Source organism: Peromyscus californicus, unplaced genomic scaffold, assembly GCF_007827085.1.
Source record: "Peromyscus californicus insignis strain IS unplaced genomic scaffold, ASM782708v3 Scaffold_13__1_contigs__length_99412109, whole genome shotgun sequence".
Taxonomy (NCBI): Eukaryota; Metazoa; Chordata; class Mammalia; order Rodentia; family Cricetidae; genus Peromyscus; species Peromyscus californicus.
Genome location: NW_026294424.1, coordinates 35,294,342 through 35,311,281, shown reverse-complemented (window position 1 = coordinate 35,311,281; position 16,940 = coordinate 35,294,342). Strand labels below are relative to the sequence as shown.

Below are 16,940 nucleotides of genomic sequence, written 5' to 3'. Positions count from 1 at the left end.
TGTTTGCTGCATTGGGGTGTGTTTGCTTTCTCTTCAGGCTGGTGACATGCTCTGCTTGAAACAGTGACTGCTTTCTTCCAGGATCCCTGAAAGACTTGAGTGTGCAGAAGCTTGCCACCAACCTGCACGAGACAAGAAATTCATGGAGGAGATGCTGAGAAGTAGGCACTCCTCTCAAGCTTAAGCACCTTGAATAAGTATGGATACTTCTCCTGTGCTGAGACAGCACTGCTCGTCCAGGTGACATGGTTATGACCACTGTTGACTTGGCTGTATCTCTGAGGACTTGGGTCCCAGACAATGGGACAAACAATTCTGCATGCTTCTTGATGCCTTGCACTGAGTCCAGGTACAACAATGCAATGTATTGTATGAAATGAGAGAATGAAATGTATGTAGATGGATTTGTTGAACAAGGTTCAAGAGAGGGATGTGGCCCTTGCAGTTGGGAAGTGAAAGTACTATTATTATAAATTCAAAGCTCATTTGTTATAAATAGAAACACCAGCTTTGAGAGCAAGTACATGTATTAGTTTAGACTTCCTGAGTTCAGATGCGCAGCTGCCTTTTGTCTCCTAAGCAACTTGACACAGCCTGTGCAGATGTTCATTGTGTGGTCAAGGTCATTCCTCCCTGTGCTCTCTTTGGCTGGACTCACTCACCAGAGCGTTTCAGTGAAGCAGATCTCCCAGGGCTCAAAGGCTTCTGATCCCAGAACACCATTGCTTTTTCAGTCTTGCGGGTTGAGCCTGCTCATCCTGATCCCGGTCTTCAGTCTCAACTTCATCACACACATTTCAAAGGAAGCTACAGAAGGGTCCTGGGTTTACATCAGGCCAGGGAATCTGGTTGTATGGCCTCCTAGGGTTGGGTCTGGCTGGCTCAGGCAAACCAGTGTGTGAGATTATCACCACCTACTTTCTTTCCTTACCTGGGTAGCTTTTAAGATTTTCCTATAATGACTAATGGTCTTCTAATAGCTGTCCTTCATAAATACCAGGCTAAGAACAGTTGTGTTCTGTCTTTTGCTTTTTGTCTGTTACTGTTTCCTTTGTAACTAAAAGTATGCAACATTTTTGTATTTTGAGAAGAAAAAAACCTTTTTTTCTGTCAAAGTGTTAGTGTTTAGAGTGCTTCAACTCCCTGCTATACTTAGGAAAATTATTTAAGGAGACAAAAAAAAATAGTTCTTTAAACCCCAAGTTATTATCACTATTATCCTTTGATTTTTTTCTCAAGTGTCACCGGCTTATGAAAGATCATATATCACAGAGTTCCTGTTTATTGAAAATCTACCTTGTATCAGGAAAGTTAGCATGATTCTTAGAATAGTTCATTTAGTTCTTATATCTTAGGACATCAGGGTGCCCTTTCTCACTTTCTAGATGGAAAACTGAGGCCCTGAAGGAGAAGAAGAACCTCCAGGGAGACAGACCTGAGCCAGGACTTAAATTCGAGGTATCTCAAGCACATCTCTCTATTTATACATTTCCCCACCCCTGTGCTGTAGTCTGGACATCACTCGAATGTGTTGACCTTTGCTCTTATTCTCATTAGACTCCCAAGTGGTCTCCAGTGTCTTCTCCAAGAAGCATACTGCAAACTTCTTTCAGTTGCTAAATTCTTATCAACTCTAGTCTTTTGCCTCTCATTGTTGAAGCTGTTGTTTCACTGTCCACAGTTTTCTGGCACAGTGGGCTCTTGGGGAGGGAGAGTCAAATCACAACCTGTCCACTGTCAGGATCATACTATGGCATTGTATCTTACTTTATTCTTGCAATAACTAAGCATTTCTTATAGACTATTCTTTAGTCTATTTGATCTATCTACTACCAGATGTTTGTTTCATTAATATTCATTAAAAAAGTGTTAGCTGTGATCTGAAGACAGTAGATTTACCTACTAAAAACAGTGTTATTCCCCTTCTTCTCCTCATCAAGAACACCTTAGCAGCTCAGAAATTTGCTAAGTGTTGCTACATTTAACCTGTGACTGTCAGGCTGATAGTGGGTTAAGTGATAAGGCTTTATGACTAACTCAACAAGAATCATCCTGTTTGGAATTTGGTAATTACTAAGACGTATGACTATGTCTTAATTTTCTGAGTATTTATCTTTTTAGGTGTGTGTTAAATAGTTAGAACCTGTGTCCTAATTATTTTCCTGCTCAAATGAGGTCTAGAATGTCCCCAAATATTGGGCAAGGTCACAAAGAAGTCAAAACACAATGCTGGACTGGATCCCAGCTCCTGACAGTAGCTTAACAGGGATCCATTCCCATGCAATGGCCTTTTCAAGCAAGGGAGCTTTTGTGGAGACCTGTTGTATGTGGCTGAGATTATCTAGGTTAGTTACTTAGACTACCTGAATAGAGCCTTTATCAGCTACAGTGGAGGACAGAAGTCAGTGAGTGACAATGGCTGACATTTCATGAGGATTTTCTCTCTGCCAGGCCCTCTCTTTAGCCTCTTCTGTACTAACACTTTCTTTGGTTCTCATTACAATCACACAAAGTCAGTACTGTTGCAATCTTCACATCTCAGATAAGAAAACGAGGCACACAGATCACAGGATTTGATCTGGGTTACACAGGGGAATGTCTGTGCAGCTGGGATTCAAAGCTAAACTCTTAGCTCTCCAAACCTTCACATTGTGAGTGCCAGGATTCATCTAGTTGATTATAGAAATCTTCCTGTTGATACCAACATGTTTCAAATGCTTTATCTAAGTAAAAATAAATAATATTTTAAAGGTACAAAATATAAGTCAATCATTTTGTATTCACATTCTGAAAGAATGAAAGATGAGACTCATAATGATCTCTCTTTACAAATGTCATCATATTTGAACTGAAGATATTGAAATTATAGTAAGAAATAATAAGAGAACTTCAAAAGGGTTATGTCAAGGGCACCATATATAGATAGATGACATGACTTTTAGATGAGCAGTAAAACAAAATAGATGTCCTTTGTTTACAGTAGATTCATTATGGATAAATTGAAGTTCGAGTCAGAAAAATTGAGGCAGTCATTAATTTTGCAGCACCAAGGGTGAACATATCAAAGAAATGTTGAACTCAAGTAGCATTTAAATGTGGTTGTTTTTGTAAAGTATAATTCACCATGGTTTGTGTGTGTTTATGAGTGTGTGTGTTTATAATAGGGGGGGTCAAAGAACGTTGTTTCATAAATGGCTACGGGTTTATTCAGAAAAATACATGGTCTTTATGAAATCACTGCCTACTATGATGCCAGGTTTTGATTATTTCCATTCCACCTTCCCTCCTGAGTTCCTCATGGGCATGGTTTTGTCTTTTTAAAAAAATCTCTGTGTGTGCATCTATGTCTATGATATGTATTTATATGATGTGTGTATATCTTTGTCTATGATATGTCTGTATATGATGTCTCTGTGTATGTCCATCTATGTCTATGATGCATATGTGTATGTCTGTATATGTGTGTATGTGAATCTATGTCTGATATGTGTTTATATGATCTGTGTGTGTGTGTGTGTGTGTGTGTGTGTGTGTGTGTGTGAATGTGTGTGTGTGTGTGTGCCGTTGTACACATACCAACACATGCATGTTGAGATAAGAGTACCACGTAAGGTGTAGAATCCCACCTTCCACCTTGTTCGAGACAGGGTGCCTCCTGTTTTGTTCATAGCTGTGCACTGCCAGATCAGCTGGCCTTTGATCATCTAGGGATTCTCTTATCTACACCTCCCATCTCACCGTTGGAACACTGGTATTCAAGTTACCATGCTGAGCTTTACATGGGTTCTAGGGATTCAACCTCAGGTGCACTTGCATGACAAGTGTTTTATACACAGAGACTCTCCCCAGACTGTGACTGTGTCTGTGGCATTGTCCTGTCTCTGCTTCATTCATGGTACTCAGCGGTACAGTTAAGATGTGATATTAACATAGGACTTTTCAACTTTGATGAGAAAGTAATATACATCCAGAAGAAATTGTATTTTCATTTTAAATTTGGAGTTGTTCTTGAGCCGGCAATGTTTAGATCCATCCTCTCTTGGGATGTTGGGTAGCTCTCTGCTGCACCTCCAAGTCAGGTGTGAGATCACCACGGAAACCACCAACGCTCTGTGGTGCACCTTGCTGCTCAGCTGGGATGTTCGATAGGATATATGTATTCAACATGCATTTCACAGGGTTGTGCCAGGGCAACTCCCCTGTCAGTGCAGAAGCATGTATACACAATGCTAGGTTTTCATTTTATTTTGGTTTTGAGGCAGGATCTCATTATGCAGCCCAGTCTTTCTCCTTTGCGTACTAAGCATTAGGATTGCAAGTGTATGTCACCATGCCTGACCTAAACACTTGCTTTTAAATGTCCATGGTAAACCAAGCACACATGTAAACAAAATCTCTGGGCAGAAATTTTCCAGAATTTCCAGTAATTTTCCCCAAGTTGGAATCTATCCAATGAAGTGGTCTTGCAGGAATTCAAACTCAGAACGTTGTGTTCATTCTCCTATTGGACTTCCACATCATGGAGTCCCCAAGCTCCTGAAACTTCATCTCTGTCAACACTCACCAACAGCATGTGAGCCCCATAGCAAATGCTAGGTTAGAGGTTACACACACATACTCCTATTTCCTGTTCCAAAACTCTAGAATGAATGCTCTGTTAAGGGACCTGTAAAGCAAGCCCTATGTGTCCTTCATGATTGTGCTCAGGTATCACCTCTCCTGTGGCCTCTTTTTAGGTACACCCTGCTTTTCTTCAATTTTCTACAATTTAAACCTCTTATTTACATGTCTTTCTTCACATTCACTCAGAAACTTTGCAATTAGCTCCTTTATGTGTGTCTTCCACATTAGAGAGAATTCTTGAAGACAATTCAGTAGATTGTTTATGTATCTCCAGAATGCTATGCAAGCTCAGAAACCTTGCAGAAGCCACTGAGGAACAGTGAGTGCTCCCCTGCAGGAGAAAGGGAGATCCCGGTATCAGAAATTGCAGATTTGGTTTGCTCTCCATTTTTTTCTTACTTTCTCCTTATTCTCAAGAAATATCCACGTATTACATTAACAAAAAACAATATTTCTCACATTAATATCCATAGTCGAATCCAGAAAAACCAGAGTATCCGATCATTCCAGTCCTTGTACTTGAATGACATCTGCCAGAGTGGACAGCAGCTGCCTCTTTAGACAGATCATGTGCACAGCTTGCTTGCCACAGCCCATGATAATCACCTAACTTGATACATGATGTCACCTGCCTGGATCCAGCAGGCAGTCCTGTGCTTACACAGCAGAAGGGCTTCGAGCAAAGAGCTTAGTTCTGCTGTTATGTCCCTGAGGACTTTGTGCTAGTGGAGCTGTTCTACGCAGATACTAGGGATAGGAGCTTAAAAGGCAAGCATTCATTGCTCATAGTCCTAGAGGATGAGAACTCAAAATCAAGGTGTTGAGAAACTCACTTCTTCATATAGTTTTCTTCCTGGTCCATAGACAGGTTCTTCCTTCTTCCTTATCTTCACACATGTTGGACACATAAAAAATTCATTTTATTTTTGTCTCCTTAGAAGGATATCTGACCTTTCAGATAAGGACCCACTCTGCATGACCTCACCAAAATCACTTCTCAATGACTCTGATTTGCAAATACAATCGTATTTGGGCATCAGTGCTTCAAAGCACAAATGTTGAAAAGACACAGATGTTCATTCCTTTAAAGTGTCCTAAGAAATGAGACAAATCCCTCTCCTGAGTTTGCATAAGAGGAAGAATTTGCTTTGCTTTGCACGTATTTGTTTACAACTGTAAATTGTTCTGGTATCCCTTGCCCAACACACTAATAGCATAGATCCAACGTGTAGCTTGTGTCCATAAGCATGGGGTCAGGACACTATGCTTTCCTACTCTGTGTAGCACCTCTGTGCATGACTTTGGGGTTCTTGCTCTCTGCCTATATCAGTTTCTCTTTCTGTGAAATGTTCCCATAATATGACAGCTAAAGATGCTGGTACATGGCCTTTGTGCCTCTCATATCTCTTGTATCTTTGCATTTCTGGGAAAATACACAGAACTCATGAATGTGGCATGATGGATGTCTCTCTGCCCTACCCAGGAAGGCCCTGCAGCTAAAATTGCACCTGTCAAATGTTGAGCAGCACTACAGTCATGAACGTAAGAGTCTGCAGCACCCAACTCCTGCCTCCTATCTCCTGGCAGGGTCTTATTTCCACTCAGGTACGCAGTAATACAAGAGGCTTCCTATCACGGAGCTCTGCAGTGTGCTTCCTATGCCAGTGTGTTTCTGTGTGCAATGAAGGATTTATTTAGGTCATTGCTTCCTTCTGTGCCCAACAACGACGCATGAAGCACATTGAGAAGGAACACTTCCTCCTCCCTTCTCTGGAACTGAGGCTACTTGTACCTGCTGTTCCGCTTTTGTCTAGGGGACGGGTCTCTTATCAAGACCCTGCTCTGTGCTGTCTTCAAACAGAGATCCTGATCCTGTCTGTGTGTCACTGTCCTTTCTTCCTTGAGCTTCTGTCTGGTTGAGTCAGTGCAGCAGTTTGGCTCATGAACAAATGCATTTGACTAATTATCATCCCTAGATCCTATTTCTACCATGCAGCATTTTTAGGGATAAAATTAGCTATCATGACTTGAAGTGTTGCCATATGAACTACGCAATAGCACAATGTCCTAAGTGCCCTGTATATACCATTTTATTTAATCTTTACAATAAAAACACAGGGTCAAAACTCTTGAGCGTTTCAGGGCTTTCCTGCAGGTTTTAAATTGCTGAGCTGAGATAGGAACCTGGGCTTTGACTGGAAATCCTGTTAATTCCAAATTCTTGTTATCCTCTTCCTCGAATAGCTCCACCTCTGTAGCCAGACTGATCCTTCTCTTTGTTGTCTACCAGGATTGTTCTTAATCCTGGGTTTAAAAGCAAGTTATGTCCATCCAGTGAAAAACAAATGGGAAACAAAGAACAGTCCTTCCACAGGCTAAAGCAGTGAGTATTGTAGTGGGTATTGAGGTTTCAGGCCTGCTCCACAGGCTGGTCAGTAGACCAGCACCCCTGAGAACATAGGATTGCAGAAAGTCACACCTGTCCCTGGACTTTGAGAGGACCATCTTCCTCTTTAACAAGACCCTAAACAGTTGCTGTGTAGATCCCCACTTGGACAGCTGTAATTCTTTAAATCATGAGGTAGCCTGGACTGCTGGGTGAAGAAGCTGGATTCACTTCCTTCTAACACCTCCTCAGGGTTCTTGGGTTCTAATTTTGTACGTGAAGGGGAGGACACTACTGGGTTGCTTGACTTTTAGTTACCCTGTGGGGGAGATAGGATTCTCTGATCCTGCAAGGGCACCTTCTTGTCCTTGCCAAGGTACCCCCTCCCCAACTCAATCCTACCCAGGTAACCTTTTATGGATTTGGAACCTTTCGACATTGTGGAGAACTTCAAGGAACTCTGAAGGCTTGGAGGAACTGCATTCCAAGAGTATGAATCACTTTGAAGGGAACTTGGGCCCACTTTTACTTGTTTTCTTCAGATAGCAAATGTGCTCCAAGAACACTTATTAACATTATGTGAGCTGCCCTTTGGTCCTTTCTACCCTGCATCCTTCCCAGCCCATCCTACCACACAGCAATTATCATAACTCCAAATAAAGCCGAATGTCAATGTTGGCTGAGGAGTGTCATGTATAGGCAATTTCAAGAAAATAAATATTTATGGAGGTCTTGAAATACCCATGTCCTTTCACAGACTGACAGGCACAGACTGAATCTGTTTCCTATTCCTTGCTTTCCAAGATGCCCTGCCAAGGATGGAAATTTGACACCACAGCAACAGACTCTTAAATCATTGTGCCAAGATGAAAGCAAACACATTTTTGACTCCTCAGGATGAACAAATAACCTGATGCTTTCTATGGCCCAGTTTAGTTGCATTTAAAAAAATGACAGTTCTGTTGTCCAAACTGTCTCTACTCGGGTTTCAGTACATTTCAGAAAATTAAACCACTCATCACCATGGGAGACTTGAAAGAAGTAGATTTGCACAGCAGTTTATTAGAGCAGGTGCCTTCTGCCATTTTCTCTGGCTTTTTCAGGAGTTTCCGCCTCTGCCTGGAATGCACTTGTTGTGTCTGCAGAGAAGTTGCCCATCCAATGTAGGAGAAGGCAAAGCGAGGTCCTTAGAGAAGAACCCTGCTGTTTAGTTTTGATGATTCCCAGTTCTGTGTCCTTTAAGAGGCTCTTTAACCTTAATAATATGCTTCCATAACATCCATGGGGATAAAAGCAGGACACTGGTGTTTATTGAGGACCTACTGTGCTAGACACTCACTGTTGTGTATTTAGCATGAGTAATGACGTTCGTTATACTGATTGCCCACATAAGCTGTAGGCTTAGACCCACTTCATAGAATTTGTACAGGCATGGCTCTGAGTCTCAGGGTCACTTACTGAAGTGTTCCAGATCCTGTGTCCAAGGACAAAGAATTAGATGTGGGACATGAGGCTCATGACTCTTTATCAATCTGCCACATAGTACCTGCCTCTGTCATGTTTGTGAAGATCCAGCTTCTCTCAGACATGTTCCGTTTAGTCCATCTGTACCAGGTCAAGAAGTATTCCCAGCCCTTTCCTGCAAACTGTTTTCTTGCTCATGTTGATCTTGATGCTGCTGTCTCCAGGCCCCACTCTCTTGACACAGCACCCCACCCTGACAGCTGTGGTTCCATACATTTTTCTGGAGAACACAGGGGATGGCACACTGATTCCTTAAGAGGTGATATACTTACATAGTATCACTTAGCTCTAAGAATTCCCATTTTGATCTGTCTGATTCCCAGAGCTTCCTTACTTTTTCATCATTCTCTACCACCTTTTCATTGTTTAATAATATGAAATAAAGGGAGAACACCCACTCTTGCTGGTAATGGTGGTGTAGGTCTTAGAGGAGACCTTTTCTTGGGTGCCTACTGTCTGGCACACAGTGGTTGCTCAGAAAATAACCTCTTCCTTTCTATTTCTTTTGTTAAATCTCAAAGTCCTTTACCCTAGAGAACATACTTGCTTGAGCAAGCTGTGTTCTCACATTATTAGGTGGAGGGGCTGTGACAGTATCTTGAAGACAGAGGCACACGAACATCACTGTTTCTCTCGTGCACTATTCGGCTTATTTCCTCTGATGGTGAATATGTTGATGATCAGACTGGTGGGACTGTGAGGGTATATTAAAGTTAATTACATTTGGAGTCTGAGTCATAGTGTGAATTATGTAATAAGGAGACTTATGAAGGAAATTTAAATATTTTTGAAGGGTTATTTAATAGATTCCCTTCCTTTTTAATTAAGATGTTTTCTAGACTCCTGGGTGAGCTTGTCCAATCACTGAGCAATATGAAGCCCCCTTTCAACATCTGGCTTCTTCTTAACTCTCTTGGAATATAAGAGATGTTGAATTCTGGCAGGCTTTTCAGTGCATAGACTGTTATGCTTCACTTTTTGTTAAATTAAAAATCTGTTCTCAGTAACTTACAGCCATTGGCCTTACTGGCCCCTGCACTTGACAAGTTCATGGAGGAAATAGGTCCCTGCCCTCTACGATGTGCCAGGAATCATGACATACCCTGGAACTGGCATCTCAGGAAGATAAGACACTGCCAGGAGACTCAGTGGCATGCATGACTGAGTGGAGAGGTGGATGGCAGATGTGATTTGGAACAATGGATGGGGACTTTAAAATGGGATAATGTAAAAACTGTTGAGAGAAAACTGACATTTGAAATAAAACCTGAATAGCAAGAAAGAGACAGCTTTTCAAAGCCTGGGGCACCACATTCTGGAAATAGGGAGCTGAGAATGCCAAGTCCAAAGCTGAGATGAATATGGTGGACTATGAAGGATTGAGAAACAAGTGTGACTTGAGCTCAGCAAAAGGAAGAAACTGAAGCCTGAGAGGCATGCAGGTCCCATCCTAAGGGTCTCCGCAGCCTGCACAGTGTGGATTGAATTCAAAGGATAACAAAGGAGCCTACACACTCTGTTTCCTTTACCTGGTATTCAGTATTGTCATAGTGAGGCCTAGGATCTCTGCAACCTTCTGATTCTTAATTCTTAATCCAGCACGCAGGAAACAGTCTCTTTGATTAAAGGAGCAGGGATGTGGATGACTTCCCTCTTAGACCTAGTAATCCATCTATAAAAGAAGAGGGTTAATTTTGTCAACCTAGCCAGTCTGAGTCTTCACAGAAATTTTGTCTCCCGTTTGAGGTATATCTATCTACACAGTGGGACTTAAAACCAAAGATTGTTAGATACATAGGGTTTGGTTAAGATTCCAACAAAGGAGTTGGAGAGATGTCTCAGTGACTCAGAGCACTTCCTGCTCTTCTTGAGGACCCAGGTTTGATTTCCAGGACCCACACTAATTCAGGCACTGTGAGGGGGTGAGAGGCACAGTAAGGCCCCGGGTCTATTTGCTCAGATTTCATTTGGGGGCTAGCTCTCGCCACTCTTTCTTGACAGACTTCTGATACCTTTGAGTCCAGCTTTCCAGTATCAATGCTTGTTGTCTTGAGGGCTCATTTTCAAGACTGCAGGATGCTGTGTGTGAAGCTGCCAGTCCAAAGCCTAGTGCCAATGGCAGCTGGGGCTGCTGTCACTGTTCTTGCCAGGGTGCCTGGCCTCAGGTCTGGGTGCTGTGGCATCTTCTGTCTGTGCCCTTGGCAACTCGAAGCTTTCAAATAGCCCTCTGTGTTCAAGGTCACCTGTTTTATTTCCTGTGGGAAAATAATGAAGTTATCAACAGATAGAATATGGATGTATTTATGTCACCTGCAAGTTAAGCCTTGCCTTCCTTGTCCTTTTCCTGCACAGGAACTTCTTCTCTGAGACTGGGGAGGGGACCTCTCTATGAAAGTGTCAGGTGAGGAATTATAGCTTCCTAGCCCTCTGTCCTTACCCACCTCAGTCACCCAGGCCCACAGGGCCCTGCAGTGGACTGCTGTTCTCAGAGAGAGACACACACTGAATAATCAAGTCTTACTACAAAATACTGAAAAATTGCTCATTAATTTTATAACACGATTTTATTCTGGAACAATGACATTGTGTATACATTGAGGGTTTTTTTGTTGTTTGTGGTTTATAAAACGTATTTCTCTCAATGTATACACAATGCCATTGTTCCAGAATAAGATCATGCTGTAAATGTGAATGAAGAAGTGTGTACCAGAGAGAATTACCTAACAGAAACAAGCCACATTTGTGCTTTAAATTTTCTGTTAGGTAATTCTCTCTGGTACACACATCTTCATTCATGCTTCAAAACAATCATTTGGGGTGGACTGAAACACACTTATTTCACAGTTGATCAGACTGAGGCTTAGAGACAAAGTCACTTGTACAAAACTCAAAACTAGAGATAGACTCCTGGCTCCATAGGCTGTAAAGATCTTGTTGCTCATCTACTGCCTAAAAGCAATAAATGGATTTAATACTGTGCCAAATGTACTCTACATATATTTGACTTCTAGAATTGGGAGCTGAGGGATTGTCATAGCTGAGTCTATTACATCAGTTCTTTCTTTTTAACCCTCCCCCCATCACTATCATTGTTATATATCATGATCACCTGCTTGGGACACAGTTATGATAACACCCAGACCACTAGACTGGAACTCAGGAGACAAAAGTTTCAGACTCAGAGTTTCCCTGTGGCTATAACCCAGTCATCTCAGAATCTCCTCATGTGTGAAATGAAAGGCAAAGACTAAAAGACTCTCTTCTTTGTTATTTGGAAATCCATTGTCAAGGTCAGGATGGCCCAGAGACTGTTTGCAGGTTCATGTGAGCTTGGAGATGTTTTTCTTTCCTGTGAGTAAAAGACCAAGTAATTCTGGTTGTATCACCAGGAGTCTGAATTATCAAAGCACAAGAAACATAAGGCTACTGTATGCCTATATATTATACACATAAATGTGTTCATATAGTAACATGTATATTCTATGTTTACATATATAATATGCATAAATATACATGCACATATCTTTGATAAATCCATGGCATTTGTACAGCATATAGGTAGCTATAAATATATGTACTCTATATATTTGTACATGTGTGTCTATATACATATACCATATGTGTGTGTGTGTGTGTGTGTGTGTGTGTGTGTGTGTGTGTGTGTGTGTATGTATATCTTGTTCAATCTGTATAATGTCACTTGTATGTTTGTTTTCAGGGCTGACCAACTGGTATTGTATAACCAATTGGACTATTTTTTCCCACTCTTAGCACTCCAGACAAACTATATTTAGTGTCTTCTCTGCTGTCTGCTGGGAATTCCCAGTTAGGGAGAAGTCTCAGGTGTATGCTGTGCTGACCAAATTGCTTCAAGTTAAAGTGGAGAAAGCATGAGCAGACAGATAATACAGATGGTAGTTGTAGTCTGTCCATTTGTCACGTGAGTGCTGAATGCTGTGAATCATTGGTTGTTCCCAAGTCCTGAGTTCAAAGGCAGAACGCTATGAACATGACAGTAGTGCCACCACACAGGGCGAGGCACTCCAGCATGTCCGAGTTAGTGCCACCTATGCTTCACCTGGACTTCATTCTTCCAGCCTGACATTCTGTGTCCTCCACCCTCAAATGTGTAAAAAGTAGGTATAAATGGCTCATTGGCTTCACCCATTTGAATAGTGGAGAAGGAAATGAAATTTGGGTAAAGCTTCCTGAATCCTTTCACTGAGGAAAGCAGTCCTGTCACACTGAGGTCACCCCCTTCACAAAACCAACCCAACCCACACTGAGTAGTCACACCTCCCATGAACACCTTTCCCCCAAGGGCTTCCTCAGTGATCTCAAGTTCTGTCTTGCAATGTTACATGGTCCATAAGGCCATTTTTCTGTGTGATTGGCTCTCTCTAAAGGCTTCTGTCTGGTTCAGTGCTCAAGATTTTTGCTTTGTTTTATTTATACTTTTATTGTTATCCTTAGTAGTAGTAGTAGTAGTAGTAGTAGTAGTAGTAGTAGTAGTAGTAGTAGTAGCAGTTGTATTTTAGTTTTATTTCATGTGTATGAGTGCTTTATCTTCATGTATGTATGTATACCACTTGTGTGTCTGATGACTGTGGTGGTCAGAAGAGGGTATCAGTTCCCCTGGAAGTGGATTTATAGCCAGTAGTGAGGCATCATGTGTATACTGAATTGAAACTGGGTCCCTCTGGAAAAGCAGCAAGTACTTTTAACTGCCAAGCCATCCTCCAGTTCGGTGGTCATGTTTTCAACCTATGTTTTTCAGACTACATAACCTAGTGTCTGAGGGAAACAGATCAACTAGTATGGCCACTATTTTGGAAGTCCTAGATTTGCTCTTTGTCCATAAATTCTAGCAAGTAAACCATAAGCTTGATACAAAGAAGAGGAAAACATTTCCTGAGTGTAAAAACCCTACAATCCCCATGCTGGGACTTTTCCAACCATTTGGGGATGACCAACACAAATTGGTACCTCTACTTCTTTGTGGGAGAATGAAGAACATGGGTCCTTGTGTGTCCACTCTTCAGAGTGGCACCCATGGCTTGTCTTCTGCATGAGTCCCTGCATCTAGGCTAACAGTTAATGTCCTGGAAGAACTTTATCCCAACAAGTGATACAGTTCAGACAAGTGGTGAGAGGAAGTTTGTAAGCATAAAGGTCTTCATTTATAGCTTCTAATTTGGTTCCTGAGTTTTGAAATGAATTATGACATTTTTATGTCCTTACATAAGACCATCATCAATAAACTGGTGATGATTTTCTTTGGTAGCCTTGATTTTCTTTGTCACACTGTGTGGTTGTGGTGACAATGAACTCTGCCAGTTATGAGTCACTTTATAAGTAGTAAAACTTTGTGCCTAAGAAAGCTTTGTGCTCTTCTGGGTAATGTTGCCTTTCTAATACCATTAGGCACCCTTCAGTGTCTTCCTCTGTTATGAAGACTTTGCAATTGCTTGGGCAAATGAGTAAACATCTTTCCATATAATATAATCCTAACCAACCCCAACCTGTGTCAGTCAGTCATCCTGCTGCCTACTGCCCACAGTCAGTGCACACACATTGACCTTTGCCAAATTCAGCAAACCATCTCCAAACCCAGGGACTAAATCATAGCCATTGATTCTTGCTCATGAGCAAGGGTGGATGCCCTTCCTCCCATCAGACCTGTAGCTGACCAGATCTGCTCTTATTGCAAGAGGTAGCTTCAGATACGGATTCAGCATATTGTTATATCTGCCTTTGGTCAAACCCAAAGCTGCAAAGCATAGTGCCCATGATGAGGCAGCAGCCAGAGTCTGATGCTAGGTGAAGCATTCATTCATTCACATCTCCACATAGGCTTATCTACCCCATTGGAATAGAACCCCCTGGTGCCTCTGCCAAAGGCTGACAGGAGGGATATTTCTTAGATGCTTTCTGGAGTCTGAAGGATGTTTCTAGTCCTTTTCTTTATACGAGGGATTAGCAAACTATGGCTAATAGGGAAAGCCCTTTTTGGTACATCTATATGTCTGGTTAAACATATAGATTATTTCAAGAATAATAATTAATATTGAAGAGGTTTAGAAGATGGCCCTGCGGTTAAGAGCACATAATGCTCTTACAAAGGACCTGAGTTCACTTCCTAACACTCACTTCCAGATGGTTCACAACTAACTGCCTGTAACTTCAACCTGGAGGGAATCCTAGGCCTCTTGCCTCTGCTGCTACCTGCACTCATTCGAAAAGACCCGTAAATACATACACACACACACACACACACACACACACACACACACACACACACACCTAAAACTGAAATAAATCTTAAAACGGAGAGTAATACTTAATACCACATGATAATTATTTGGCATTCACACTTTTGTGTCCATAAACAAAGTTTTATTGAAACACAGCCACACCCCCGCTCTGTCTATTGTCTCTGGTTTCTTCAGATCTATAAAAGCAGTTGGAATTGGAGTTGCCATGGAAACCTTATGTCCCACAAAGCCTAAAATATTTACTCTCTAGCCCTTTACAGAAAATGTCTGCCACTCCTACTTTATAGAATAAAGAGAATTTGGGAAAGGTAAGGGCAGAGCTCACGACTATAGATGTTTGTTGGATTACTTCCATGTTTACTTGGAGTTAATAGTTTCTTCCTTTCCTTCCTAGTAATTGGCAACTGGAGACACTCATGTGCTAGTAATCAAGAGGCATCCCTGCCGCCACTTCATGATCCAGGGGCGTGTGGCCCTGTGAAGTTCCCGAGGTGTACAGCATGTCCTTGCTGCTCCTGGGTGCGGTGCTGCTGGTGGCCCAGCCCCAGCTAGTGCCTTCCCATCCAGCTGTTTCCGGCCCGGGTCCCAGGCAGCAAGAGCTTCTGCGGAAGGTGGGTACCCTCCTGGAGGACACTCAAGAAGGTGCAGCAGCCAATGGTTCCACACAGCAGCTCCCACAGACCATTATCATTGGGGTGCGCAAGGGTGGCACCCGGGCATTGCTGGAGATGCTCAGCCTGCACCCAGACGTGGCGGCAGCTGAGAACGAGGTCCATTTCTTTGACTGGGAGGAGCATTACAGCCAAGGCCTGGGCTGGTACCTCACCCAGATGCCTTTCTCCTCTCCGAACCAGCTCACCGTGGAGAAGACGCCGGCCTACTTCACTTCGCCCAAAGTGCCTGAGAGAATCCACAGCATGAACCCTGCCATCCGCCTGCTGCTCATCCTGAGGGACCCTTCAGAGCGAGTGCTGTCTGACTACACCCAGGTGTTGTACAACCACCTTCAGAAGCGCAAGCCCTACCCACCCATCGAGGACCTCCTGGTGCGGGACGGCCGGCTCAACATGGACTACAAGGCTCTCAACCGCAGCCTGTACCACGCACACATGCTGAACTGGCTGCGTTTCTTCCCACTGGGCCACATCCATATTGTGGATGGCGACCGCCTCATCAGAGACCCTTTCCCTGAGATCCAGAAGGTCGAAAGGTTCCTGAAGCTGTCACCGCAGATCAACGCCTCGAACTTCTACTTTAACAAAACCAAGGGCTTCTACTGCCTACGGGACAGCGGCAAGGACCGCTGCTTACATGAGTCCAAAGGCCGGGCGCACCCCCAAGTGGATCCCAAACTACTGGATAAACTACACGAATATTTTCATGAGCCAAATAAGAAATTCTTCGAGCTCGTGGGCAGAACATTCGACTGGCACTGATTTGCCTTCAGTTAGGCTCGGAACTTTTCCTGTTGTAACTTCTGGTGTACATCTGAGGGTGGGGGGGAAAGAAATTTTAAAAAGGCATTTAAGCTATAATTTATTTGTAAAACCCACAAATGACTTCTGTACAGTATTAGATTCACAGTTGCCATATATAGTAGTTATATTTTTCTACTTGTTAAACGGAGGGCGTTTTGTATTGTTTTTCATGGTTGTTAACATTGTGTATATGTCTCTATAATATGAAGGAACTTAACTATTGCACTGAAAAAAAAACCGATTTTTCTGGAGACGTCTTTTTTTTTTTAAATATAATTAACTTGCCTCCAATTCAAATAGCTCTCTGTTTGCACCCTCCTTGTCAAATCTATATTCTTTTTCTGCTTAAAAATTTTTTATTGGCACTATGGACTTCTATTCTTTCTGAATTTGTTCTTTTAATTTTTAATGTCTCCCTGTGGTGATCAGATTAAGTTTTTACGTGCACTTTAAATTTCCTCTTCACGGTGAGTCACTATTATTTTTGGAAGTGGCAGTTCTATCCATGCATACATGTTTAACCCCTGTAGCCTGTATATGGATTCAACCCCTGTAGCCTGCATAGGGTTTTAACCCCTGTAGCCTGCATAGGGGTTTAACTTCTATAGACTGCATATGGGTTTAACCCCTGTTAGCCTGCCTGTAGGTTTAATC

At 42.3% G+C, this 16,940-nt stretch overlaps 1 protein-coding gene across 7 annotated transcripts in view; it reads left to right on the top strand.

The window, feature by feature from the left end:
- The window catches only part of Hs3st1 (heparan sulfate-glucosamine 3-sulfotransferase 1), a 31,020-nt gene extending 14,362 nt beyond the window's left edge, over positions 1-16,658 (top strand). For 3 of the 7 annotated variants that reach the window (XM_052734827.1, XM_052734820.1, XM_052734825.1), the window contains one exon: positions 15,203-16,658. In XM_052734827.1, the coding sequence (XP_052590787.1) occupies positions 15,309-16,244 (936 nt within the window). In that variant the 5' untranslated portion in view covers positions 15,203-15,308 and the 3' untranslated portion in view covers positions 16,245-16,658. Of the gene's footprint in view, positions 1-81; positions 350-1,385; positions 1,459-10,885; positions 10,935-15,202 lie in introns of all 7 variants that reach the window. The other 4 variants (XM_052734821.1, XM_052734823.1, XM_052734822.1 and 1 more) reach the window with 3 other exon arrangements.
- Positions 16,659-16,940: the final 282 nt, after the last annotated feature.